Source organism: Trichosurus vulpecula, chromosome 8 (genome assembly GCF_011100635.1).
Source record: "Trichosurus vulpecula isolate mTriVul1 chromosome 8, mTriVul1.pri, whole genome shotgun sequence".
Lineage (NCBI taxonomy): Eukaryota > Metazoa > Chordata > Mammalia > Diprotodontia > Phalangeridae > Trichosurus > Trichosurus vulpecula.
In genome coordinates, this window is record NC_050580.1 from 153,051,835 (window position 1) to 153,064,556 (window position 12,722).

Sequence of the window (12,722 nt, forward strand, 5' to 3'; positions counted from 1 at the left end):
GACACACTTACTAGCTGTGTGACCTTGGGCAAGTCACTTAACTCCAATTGCCGTGCCTTGCCCCCTCCAAAAAAAAACAAAAACAAAAAACAGCAGACAAAGAGGAAATCTGGGTTCTAGGCTCAGCTTGGCTACTCACTGTGTGAGGTCACCTAACTTCCCTAGGTGTTAGTTTCCTCATGATGAATGAGTTTACCATTGGATCATTTCTAAGGTGCTTTCCAGCTCTGCTATGTTATAGAATGAGTCAATGATTCAGTATCAGGAATAGGGAAGTTTCCATTTATAATACTATAATTCTAATCGCAAGGTTATTGCTTACTGTGGCTGATTTGGAAGCACGGTCTTTTGGAATATATCTGCTGTCCTCAGGATTGGCCTAAGGTTTAAAAAAATAAAAACGAGGTTCAACATTAGAAACTCAAATGGCATGCCAGTGGCATGGCGAATGAAAATGACATTCTTTAAAAATTCTAACTATATGACTTGGTTTTATATCTTTTTTCTATTTAAGAGGAAATAACAGAAGCTTGAAAAGCAGTAAATATGTAAAAGGAAAATTTGTCAACTGATATAGGAAGATCTGACCTAGGTCACACATAAATCTCTCAGACAAGAGCTTCAGGGCAAGTCATAATTCCAGAGAGTAAAAGAGAAAATGAAAGCTATAGCTAGTGTCTTCTGTAAGTTACATAGGTGGATTCATTTTAGTTTTCTGATTGTGCCTTTGAGTGGAATGGGAAAGGACTGGTAGAGGTCTTCTTTGGCACTTTCTGTCAAAAATATCTCCATGGTGACAGAAACATAATGTGATGGTCTGTCAAAAGTTGCTTTTTCATCACCAGAGGCATGTATTAAATGGTAGGAGCAACAAAAGGAAAACTTTTGCATTAGCAATGAAATTTCCCCAAATCAGGTTACAGAAGCCTGTTATCTCACTTCCAACTAATAGTTTTAATGGTTAAAATGCAAACCTGGCTTTACAATCTATTTTGCTCTATTGTTACTACTACAGATAATAATAGCAACTGGTATTTCTATAGGATTTTAAAGTTTGCAAAGCACTATGTGATGTCTTTTGATTCTCACAACATAATTCTCAATTGTGAGATTCTCACAGTACTCAATAGGACCGTAGGAGAAAGGTGCCATAGTTATATCCCCATTTTGCAGATGAGAGAACAGAGACTTTTAGCCTCTTGAGTCATTTACCCAGAATTCTATAAACTACTAAATGTCTGAAGCAGAACTCAAACCTGAGTCTTCAGACTCCAAGTCTAGCACTGTATTTACTATAGCACCCTTGATTGTGTTTGCTAGTTAGAAATATACAGTATAAAGTCTTCAGGGAAACAAAATAGAAATGATTTACTAATGTTTCCAAAGGCAGGTTTGAGCATTTTGTTTTGTAGTTTTACTTGAGAACCTGATTATTCAAAAATGCAAACTCTTTAGCCACATGATCAATCAGTTTTGGCACAGTTTAATAGAAAGGACACTAGATTGGAAGTCGGGACCAGAATTCACATTTCTGCTCTGAATAATCTTGGTACATTGTGTCACTGTTCATCTTGCTCCTCTATAAAACTGAGGGGGTTAGTCTCGATGACCTCTAAGGATCCTCTCAGTTTTAAATCTAGGATCCTATTTGCAAAACACTGTGTAAGGCACTGTAGGATATACAAAGAAAGAGGAGAGTCAGGCCGCATCAATGACAGAGAAGAGGAAATAAGAGTGCGGCACAAAAATGGTGATTGTGAAGCATGAAATTGTGCCTCTCCATTTAAACACAGGTCTCTTTTTACCTCAAAATGAAGCCCTATCCCCTTGCTATTATCATTTTAAATCTTGGCCCTAACTGCTGGCAGAAGGATAAAAGTAATGCCTGGAAGAGGGAAAGGATCAGCTAATTAACAGATCAAAACACTACTAGTTCTAGAGACTGATTAGCAAAGTGTGTGATTGTGGCAATTATAGCTCTGCTCATTGTCCCAAAGTAATAGTTACAGGCAGCAAACTCTCAACAAAGGCAAAATATATACATGGCAGAACAAGAACTGCCACAAGGTAGTTATAAACACCAGTTCGTATGTTGTAAGATGTGGGTCATACATCAGCCCCAACAATATCATCCCATCCCCTTGAACTTTGGTCTTGAAACAAAACATTGGGAGAGCAGACCAAGAGGAAAGACGGAAGTACAGGGAGCTAACATTTTTATATTGAGTACTCTTAGACCTATTTTGAATGGGCTATAAAACTAGGAGCTTCACTTTTTCATGAACTGTGTACAAAAGTGGAGGCATTGACTGTGAAGTTGACTTTTGTTTGGGCTTGTTTTATGGGTTCTGAGCCCACACAGTAATGTGATCTTGAAAAAGGTAAACAACAGAGAGTTTAACGGTGAAAAATATGCCTAATATAAATACAGTCGAGTGCATTGCAGTTCAGAACTTGAAAAATATGACTATAGCATTAAATTTTCTAGTGGAATTAACAGAGGAACAGAATGCAGCCTTTAAGGCAATATATTTGAGACAGAGAAAATAGATAATACATCTAACTCTATGGTCTCTATGGCATTCATATAAAGAAAAGCACAGTAGCTTTATTTAATTGAGAAAATGAATCAATTACAATGATGTTGCATCATCAAATTCTAGTGAAATAGAAGATATAAGTCACCGCATTGTGTAACAGTGTTAAAAAGTAATTGAGTGTCTTAAGCATTTTGAATCAATTTCAGGTACTGGCAAGGCCACCTTGATGCAAAATTTATGAAGATGATCTCAAATAATATGTTGCCATCAAAATCGTGTAATAAAACCTGGTAACAATGTCTCTTTTTAAAACCTAAAAAAAATACAGTATAGTTAGTAGCGTCAAAGGTTTTTTTGTTACATCTGTTTTTCGATTGTTTGTGTCTACACAGCAAGAGCTAAACCAGTACAATTTTAAGATGCCTTAGAAACCGATTATCTTTACCAAGAAAGACATGATGAACTGCTTGCTGTACTCTCTGAAATAACAATTCATGCCTCCTTTCAAGTAACTTACATACTTTGATGAGTATTTTGCATATGTTGTTAGGATAAAACCCATATCTTTGGCTGAAAATACCAGTTAAATCTTTTGTAGAAGGAGTGCAGCACTGTTTTCTATGGATATGCTCCTTAACTGATGGATTAACAAAAAAAAGACATCTTGTGATTGATGTCCAACAACAGTATTTTTTGAAGTCTTACCCAAATCTTCTGGCCAGACCTCTACACAAGGGTGTGAAGAAACAAGTATCTCTTATTTCAGGAAATACTATTTATGCCTTTAGTGCTTTTTAAATGTTAGGTGGAATTATACCAAAATTCCCAGTTTGCTGTGTAAAATTCAACCAAGTGGTGAAATTTTTAAGCTTTGCCTTCCTATTAAATTACAAACATAACTACCTGTAAATCAGTACTGAAAATAATCATTTTGTCAGAAGGAGTGGAAACTACTGTTGATCCAGTGCTATGGTTAAGGCTCAAAATATTAAAGCAGAGTGGCCTAGGAACTGCTTCAGACTTTAAACAGTGCTTTTGGTGATTCCATCCAGAGCATTTTGGTGAGGATGTTTACTGGTGATCTTGATAAGTGCAGAAAAAAAAAATGAAAAGAAAAAACACACACATACATGTATGCATGTGCGTAGTCTGTTATGTATATATGTTGTGTGTTAGTACATATGTGTGTTATATATGTTAGTATAGTATATATGTATGTTATATAGTGAGTGTTGGGGGGGAGGAGAGAGAGAGAGCAGGAGAGAGAGAGAATATGTATATGTATGTGTGTAGTTCCTGGCCTGGAATTGCTTACCAGTCTAGCTAAAGAAATCAAATGCACAAGGATTAAACCAATGGAAGAATACTTAGAAAGCAAAGCATAAACTTATGCAAATTAGTTTGTTTCAAAATGGTGAGATGGTTGAGGAAGAAGCAACTAGTTTATTTGGTGATTTTATATTTCTCCTACTCTTTTGGCCTCCCATCTACCAACCCAGCTGGAGACCAGTCATCACAGCACAGCTACAGTGGTATATTCAGGCAAAGCCAAGAAATAGCATACGATACTCTGGAGCAGCCAAGAATAGGATCCTAAAAGCATCTTTCTCAGGATAATGTCTTAGGTACCTGAAAATACACAGGGTTTGAGTTTTCAAAATTACTACAGGCATATTTTTTTTTGCACTGCAGCGCTTAATACTGTAATTACTAAGTAGATGTTTTATTAATTTGGCACCACATTTTTAGTAATTCTTTCTAAGAAATGTAGTTTATCACTGTTATAGATGAGTGAACAGTCTGCCTTCAGAATGTTGATTAGAAGCAAGCAGGAAGTCCTAGGTAGGCTGGATGAAAAGTCTTTGCTTTTTCTTTAAAAAACAATGCAAAACTTAAATGAACTTGATTTCCCCAGAGAATATTTCTATCCTGGAAACATGGTGGGAAAACTTTAGGAGAAGTGGTTCATCTGCCCCTCTCCTGAGTTAGAAGTAGATACTTCAACCACATAATTAAAGTTTTCTTCACAAAATAGGGAATTGTGAGCAGACACTGGCAGGAATCCAAAATTCTAATTTCTGACTATGATTTAATTTCAATTTTAAATAAATCGGTTTTTAATTTAAAAAGAGTGAGCTTCATAACATTAGCAATGATTGCAACATTAAGCCCAGTGTTCACAATCTAGCAATATAAAACATTATTTATATCTGAATCGTAAACAGCCTTTTGAAATGGATTATGGTTTTTCTCCCTATTCTAATACAACCTGGAGGGTACTAAAAAGTGTTGTGTGAAATTAACATTCTGCTGACTTTCGCCTATAAATGAGAAGCGAGCTATTAACATTTGTGTATTTTCATTATGTAAATTGTGTTAACACATGCCCACAAATTGCCACCAGCAATGCAATAATTTTCTCTCAGTGATCATAATGTGTCCAAGTGAGTCATTTTGATTATGACATGCTAATTACATATTGCCTTTTTTCAGATTCAGAAAAACCAGGGATCTTTAATGGTAAGCTTTATGAGTTCAGAAAAAAATTCACTTTTCTTTTTCCTGATGGCTGCTTCCTTTGCATGCTTGAATGCCTTGTTTTAAACTTAGCAAATTGCATTTTGAAGAAAATGCAAACCTTTAACTGCCTGTATTAGATTAGGTACCATTAGAAATAATAGAACATCCTGAGCATCAATGTTTTTATAAGAGTTTGCTGCTGTTGATTAATCTTGCTATATTTTATTGCATTAATGATTTTTTCTTTCCACTCCACTGTAAAGATATTGCATATAGGCTAATACTTTTTCCTCTCTTCTTCCCATTGCAGCCTCTCCAGCTACTGCAGTGCATTGTTGATGAGGTGAGGCACCGTCTTATGTGCTTTCACTCCTAAAGTCATTCCTAATGGTGTGGAAAGCTTATATTTTGTTTCCTAATGAAGCACAATGCCCAACATCCTCAGAGCAAGTTGTGTTGTATGGCATTGAGCTGTGTTACATGAGCTGCCCCTGTCCCACATTCTCCTCTTTCAATTCTAACAGAGAATCCCTGCAGAAACAGACTGTCCCACACGCAGATCCTCATGGGGACCCAAGGCCCTAAAGACAGAACACAGTCATAGTAATTGATCCTCTCCACAGCCAGACAGGGAATGGAGCCGGAAATTAAAGGGGTATCATTTATTTCATAACAGATATTTAAAGTCATTTGGCATGCGAGGGTCAGAGGTGAACAGCAACCATAAGTGGGATGAAATTTGTCTTCCTTTCTTTATTTACCCAAAGCATATTGGGGAGCTAATTGTACATAAGCTGTAGGTCACTGGTTCAGCGTTAATTTCCTAATTAGACATTTTCCCAGAATATGTGACCTTAACTTCCTTTGCTTTGAACTACCATATTTATATTTTAAATCATTATGTCATTGATAATAGCTAGCTATATAGTTCTTAATATCACTGTTCTTTGAGGGCACTAACCCATCTAAATCTCTCTCAAGCAACTTTTCTCATTTTTTATTCTGATTTTAAATTTCTCATTTTGGTAAATTAGCTGTTTTGTATTACATAGGGCTCCCAACGAAGAAACACTGATATTAAAAAAAAAATTATAGTTTTTCCAGGCTAGGCTTTCCCACTAGCAATGTTTATTTTTAAAACTTTAATTTTATAATATTTTAAATACTTCTAATTAGAGAGATGAAGCAATAAATGATTCAAATAGGAAAGTTTGAAAGAAAAAACAAATCGTAATTCATAATTATTCCTCTCAATTAAACATCTGTATAACCAGTTATGAGATTTGGGAGAAAAAATAAAGATCCTCTCAGGAAAAAGACAAACGCACACATATCACAATAATAGTAAGAATGGCGATCTAACATCCTTAATGACAGCATCAGTCAGTCCACATATCCCCTGCAACCCATGAAACATGTTGGTGCAAAAATGAGCACATCATCCTGAAGCCAATGGAGGCTCCATTACCCCAAATACCAGACAGACCTCCTGGATCTAGTAGCTCATCAATATCTACTCCATTTGTATTACATTCAGAAAGCATCCTATCCCAAGCAGTCCTCTAAATTAAACGGAGTTTCATTAATTCCTCCTTCAGTTTTGCTCAGAGATGTGTCCAGAAATATATAGAGCCCGTGTTCACTACCATTGCCTTCTGTCTTAAGGCCCTGTTCTAATGGGCCAGGCCAAGGGTGTACAATCAGGCACCATCAGCCTCTATCTCTAATACAGATTACATGGGAAACTTTTGGGGTTTGATGAGCTAGTTTTTAATGGGGGTGAGGAGGGCATATTTATACACAATGATTCCAAACCATTTTAAGTAGCTAGTTTTCAACAAATTCCTGAGCATATTGAAATCACTGTATGAGCTGTTGGAAGTGGGGAGGTTTGTTATATGAATGAAAGGTCTACATCATCTAAGGGGCATTTTCATCAGTCCTTTCTTCCTTAACTTAATCAGATATGCTACCTGTGTTAGCCATTGCTGCCCCACTCACCTTAAAAAGACATGGAAATATCTTCTTAACCACCTTCTCCACTGCCAGTTAGAAATGTCCGTCAGCTAGAATTGTTACCTTCACCTAATCTAACTCAGCAGTCGGCATTTTAATAAACATTATTAAACACCCCGTATAGGACAGCCACTGTGCTAAGAGCTGAGGATACAAATACAGTACAGTATGGAAAAAGATGGTCCCTGCCCTCAAGGAGTTTATAATAGAATTGGAATAAAAAACACAAAAGGAAGCTGAAAAGGCAGGGAGGGGAGTGTTTCTCCTTAAAGGAAGGTTTGAAGTTCATGGCCCCACCTTCCAATCTGAGAAAGGGGATAGTGATGAAGTGGAGTACCAACCCTTTCAGGAACTGGCTCCCTGGTCTGCACAATGCTACAGGTACCTAATAAATGTTTGTTGAATGAAAGACTAAGAAATGATGTGTTATTTTGACTAAAAACAAAATTAGTTTGACTTTTGATTTAAACCCAACTGGAAAACTCAGAGCTTGGGAGGAGGGAGTTTTGGGGGATCCATTGAAGATGAGCTCTACGTCATAGCTTCTAAGAGAAGGGTGGATCAATGAGTTCCTTATCTGAGCTTCAGTATGTTTTAATAATTGTACTCCTTTTGTCCTGTGAGTTTATCAGATTTCCCAACATTTGTAACACTTTATTTAGACTAACCCTACTAACAGGGACAGTTAGATGGCACAGTGGATAGTGCTGGGCCTACAGTCAGGAAGACCAGATTTCAAATCTGGTTTCTGATGCTTACTAGCTGTGCGACCCTGGGTAAGTCACTTACATCCATTTACCTCAGTCTCGTCATCCTGTAAAATGAGCTAGACAAGGAAATGACACATCACTCCAGTATCTTTGCTCCCCCCAAAAAACCCAAAAGGAGTCACAGAGAGTTGGACACAACTGAAAAGGACCAAACAATAATCTATGGTGAAATTCAACTTGGATGAGATCCAGCAGCCCAGGACTGTAGATTTAAGGCTTTAGAGGCCATTAATTGCAAACCCCCTTATTTTATAGGTAAAGAAATGGTTTGGTGCCTGGTGTTTGAGTTCTAATACTTCTTCTGGGCTCGTGTGTGCCCTTCCTTCCTGGACTATGTAACCAAGGTCGCCTCCTGTTTAAGAATAATTTTACACCTTCAGCACAGAAAGTGCCTTGTATTATAAAATGGTTTTCTCCTACTCTTGATTGAGTGTCCCTAGGTCATGGTCAGGTAGCATTGTGGTAATTATAACGGGCATGACACCTGCCCTGAAGATATGTACGTCAGACAAGATAGGTGTTCAAAGTCATGTACAAAATAACAAAGCAAAGCTCATTATAATGTATCTTGTTATTTCATAGATTGTCAGTCTGAGGAGCTCCTAATATGGGAAATCCCTCCACCAAAACATATTCCAACCTAGCTGTGACTTTTGTAAGTTAAGTGCTAGGGAAGTATACGACCATTAAGTAGCTTGTTAAGAGTCACCCTGCTGATATCACAGGTAGGATTTAAAGCCAGATTTCCCTAACCACAACCCCTGCATGCTCTCTAATAGGTAGGCTGTGCCTCTTCCAAAAGTAGGGAAATTATTAAAAATCATAGCATCACAGATTTAGACCGAGAAAGGATCTTAAAAGTCCAATTCCTCCATTTTACAGATGAGGAAACTGAGGCCCAGAGAGGTTAAGTGACTTGCCCAGAGAGCAAGTGATTATGTGTTTTGAATTTTGGTCAGTGTATTTTGTACATGACATATCTATCCTGACTGAATTAGTTTGTAAACTCCTTTAGGGCTCGTGCCATACCCACTGTCACCTTTCCCCTCTCCCTCAGTATTCATTCTTCAAAAACAAATTATTGAAACATTTTATTTTGGCCAACAGAAGGGCATCAACGTTGGAGTCAGTAAGACCTGGGTTCAAATTCAACCTCAGACATTTACTTAGATTTGTGATTATAAGCAAGTCTCAATTCCTCTGACGTTCAGAATACTCTCTAAGACTCAAAGTCATAGAAAGGTTCTGATCTGTCTCAGTAGTTCCCAATCCAATGCAATCCCAGGTCTTTGACACATAAAGATGCTTCCCAACATCTATCTCTTTTATGAAGTACATTCCCTCCCAAAAGCAGGTGAAAAATTAGTAGTAACTTTGGCATGATGGTATTAACATGGGCACAGTCACTATCATCTCATGGAAAAGAATACATTGAGAAATCAGGATTTAACAGAATCCACAAAATCAGCATTCCCTCCCCCTCCTCAACTCCAGTGCTAGCATTACCAAAGGTTCATTCGTCATAATAGCGCTGTATGTTTACATTTAAATGCAGCAAAATCTCAGTGTTCAGTTCAATAGACAGTATTATGCATCTCCTTTGTGAATAGCATGGTGGTAGGCTTCATGAGAGATAGTTTATAAAAATGCAGTCCGTGAGTCAACATCAAATGCCTAAAGAGCCTGTCATGTGCCAGGCACCGTGCTAAGTGATGGGGATACAAAGAAAGACAAATGATGGTTCCAGCTCTCCAGAAGCTCACAGTCTAATGAGGGAGAGAACATGTAAACAATCATGTACAAAAAAGATGTAGACAGAATAAACTGGCGATAATCTTAGAGGGAAGGCACTAGCATTAAGGAGGACCAGGAAAGGCTTCTTGTAGAAGGTAGGATTTTAGCCGAGACTTCAGGGAAACAAGGAAGTGGAAAGGAAGAAAGAGAAACATTCTAAGCATGAGGGACAGCCAAAGAAAATACATTCCCTTTCCTCACAAAATTCACCATCTAGTAGGGGGATAGGACATAAACATTCTGTATTTAACTATAATACAATATAATATTTGGTAAATTCATTTGTGGTCCAAGGAGAGAAACCATTACTGTTATATATGTAATGCTGTTATAGTCATCATTTTTTAGTTATTATTATCTGTCATCTTTGGGGGAATAATACATTGCATATAGGTAAATTTTCCAGATAACTGAAAATGTGGTACACATTTCCCTGCCATAGTAAACAAAGGACATGAAATATAATTTAACCTTTTATAACTCATGATCATTATAATCATCAATTGTTATATTATGCTTTCATGTAATAATGTCAGAGACTATTCAAATGTCTGAAGCTTAGCTTTTTATTTAATTGAATCTCCCCAGCTGTTCTAGTTGGCAGTTTTTCTATCTTCCCATTTAGTGATGCCCTCAGGAACTATTGAGGTGTGTAGGGCTATTTGCCCCCATACTAAATGGCTCCAGACTGCTGTGTTGGTCTTGTTATTGTTTGCTTAATCTCTTCCCTCGTGTCTGTCTCTTTCCCATCCCCTGTCAATTCTTATCCCTGTAGGTGGGTGTCTAATGCCCCAACTTTCTAATTTTCTGTCCACAGTTTCCTCACTGCCTGACTGCAATCTAGAACATAATGGAGGGTTGCCAGGAGAATCCAGATAATAGAGTATATAGTATGTAAAAGTACGTCAGTAGGGTATATGCCTAAGTGAGGAGTGGGTGCTTCCAGCCTCTCCTGTGGAATAAAGGGCATGGTACAATCAATCATGCAACAAATATTTATTTAAGTAGCTAGTATGGGCCTCATGGCACAGTGCCTAGAGACAGGAAGACCCAAGTTCAAATATGGCCTCAGACACTAGGTGTCTGACCCTAGGCAAGTCTCTTGACATCTCTCTGCTTCATTTCCCTTATCTGTAAAATGAGAATGATAATAGCACCTGCCTCCCCAGGTTGTGGTGAATATAAAATGAGATCATATTTGTAAGACTTTGTGCAAGCTCTGTAAGGCTTATTCTTATTACAAAGCACTGTGCCAGACCCTGGGGATACAAGCACAAAGAGTGAGAACAGTCCCTGTTCGCAAGGAGCTTATGTTCCAGTAGGGAAGACAACGAGTAGATGTAAAAACGTATGCTGCTCGAGCCTGGGAAGAGTTTGCTTATTTCAGGATTCAAAGCATTTCATGACAGACAGTTGAGATTGCCAAGATTTTGCCAACCATGAGTGGGATATTTTGTATGGCTTAAGTTAAATGTCCATCTAATGTCCAAATTTATTAATTAGTCTTCTGTTTATACTTCCATTCCACAAGCTGCACATGTGTTTGTGTCATGTTTTATATCTTGATTAGATATATTCATAGAAAAATGTTGATTGTGCTTGCTGCATTATGACAAATTGCAAGATCTAGGAAATGTAGTGTACTTAGGAAATGCAAGCATAGTTTTATCCATGATCCCTCATGATTTGTAATCAAGGTGGAACCTATTAGACAATTAGCTAATTTGTTTAAAACTCAAAGAATAATTCCCAAATTTCACAGTTTTTTTCCTACTTGGGTATAATTGAAAAATACTTGTTCTCTTCCCCCTCTTAAGTGATTTGTCCATAGTCTCATAGCTAAGCGTGGAGCTGGAGCTTGAGCCTGTGTCTTGTAACTCCACGTTCAGGGCTCTTTCCATCATACCATACTGTCTGTCACTACACAACTTCAGTCTAACTTCTTTTTTTTTGTTTTTGGAGGGGGAAGGCAGGGCAATTGGGGTTAAGTGACTTGCCCAAGGTCACACAGCTAATAAGTGTGTCAAGTGTCTAAGGCTGGATTTGAACCCAGGTCCTCCTGACTCCAGGGTCAGTGCTCTCCTTGCTGTGCCACCTAGCTGCCCCTTCAAGCTAATTTCTTCACTAGTACTAGCATAGGGATTCCTCTTCCCTCCTTGCTTCCCTGTCCCATAACCACTGTTGCCGTCTTACCCCTACTTTCTTTCCTATTACTATTCCACTAGAGCATTTCTAACGGTCTTTAGTTACAATCTCCTGCCCTGTTTTTATTCCCTATTTCTTCTCCCTCCCCTAGCTCTCTTCCCTTCCCAAAACAACAAAACAACCTCTTATTGCATCAAAACAAGATTTTGTGACCACAGGTACTACCTTTTTCAGCTCCCACTTATCTACTTGGTTGGCTTGCCTGCTAAACACTTGTTGGACACTTCCACCTGAATATCCTATAGGTATCTCAAACTCAACCTACTAAAACAGAACTCATCTCACTTCCTCCTGTCCCCTCTTCCAAATATCCCTGTTTCTGTTGAGGGTACCACCCAGATAACCAGGTTCAAAATTTCAGAGTCATCCTCAGTTTTTTATCCTTCCTCACCACTCTCACCAAATCAGTTACTAAATTTTGGCCCTCTACCCCCACAATATCTCTTGCATACATCCCCTTTTCTCTTCTCTTTATTCAGGGCCTCATCACCTCCCCCCTAGACTAGACTTCTCAACTGCTATCAATCTGCAGCTCAGGTTCTCTCTCCTTTAGGCAATTTCCAATGAGCACAGTTGTAATGTATTCTCTCCCTCTTGAAATTATTTTGTATTGACTTATAAAAATACATATTCTATATTGGCAGCACCCAGTAGAATGTAAACTCCTTGAGAGTAAAGACTGCTTCATTTTGGTCTTTGTACTCCGGAGTACATGCCTGTCACAACACTCTTCATATGGTAGGCACTTATTAAATATTTATGGGATTGGATAGCCTCCTATTTGGATCTTTGCTTCTAGTCTCTCCCCTCTCCAATCCATTTCCCAGCTGTCAAAAGAATCTTCCTCAAAATTAGGTCTAACCCTGTCACTCCCCAA

The 12,722-nt window shown here is 38.0% G+C and overlaps 1 protein-coding gene across 3 annotated transcripts in view; it reads left to right on the top strand.

The window, feature by feature from the left end:
* MAP2K5 (mitogen-activated protein kinase kinase 5) overlaps positions 1-12,722 on the top strand; it is a 283,285-nt gene that overhangs the window by 214,294 nt on the left and 56,269 nt on the right. For all 3 annotated transcript variants that reach the window (XM_036736975.1, XM_036736976.1, XM_036736977.1), the window contains 2 exons: positions 5,034-5,060; positions 5,371-5,403. In XM_036736975.1, the coding sequence (XP_036592870.1) occupies positions 5,034-5,060; positions 5,371-5,403 (60 nt within the window). The remainder of the gene's footprint in view (positions 1-5,033; positions 5,061-5,370; positions 5,404-12,722) is intronic.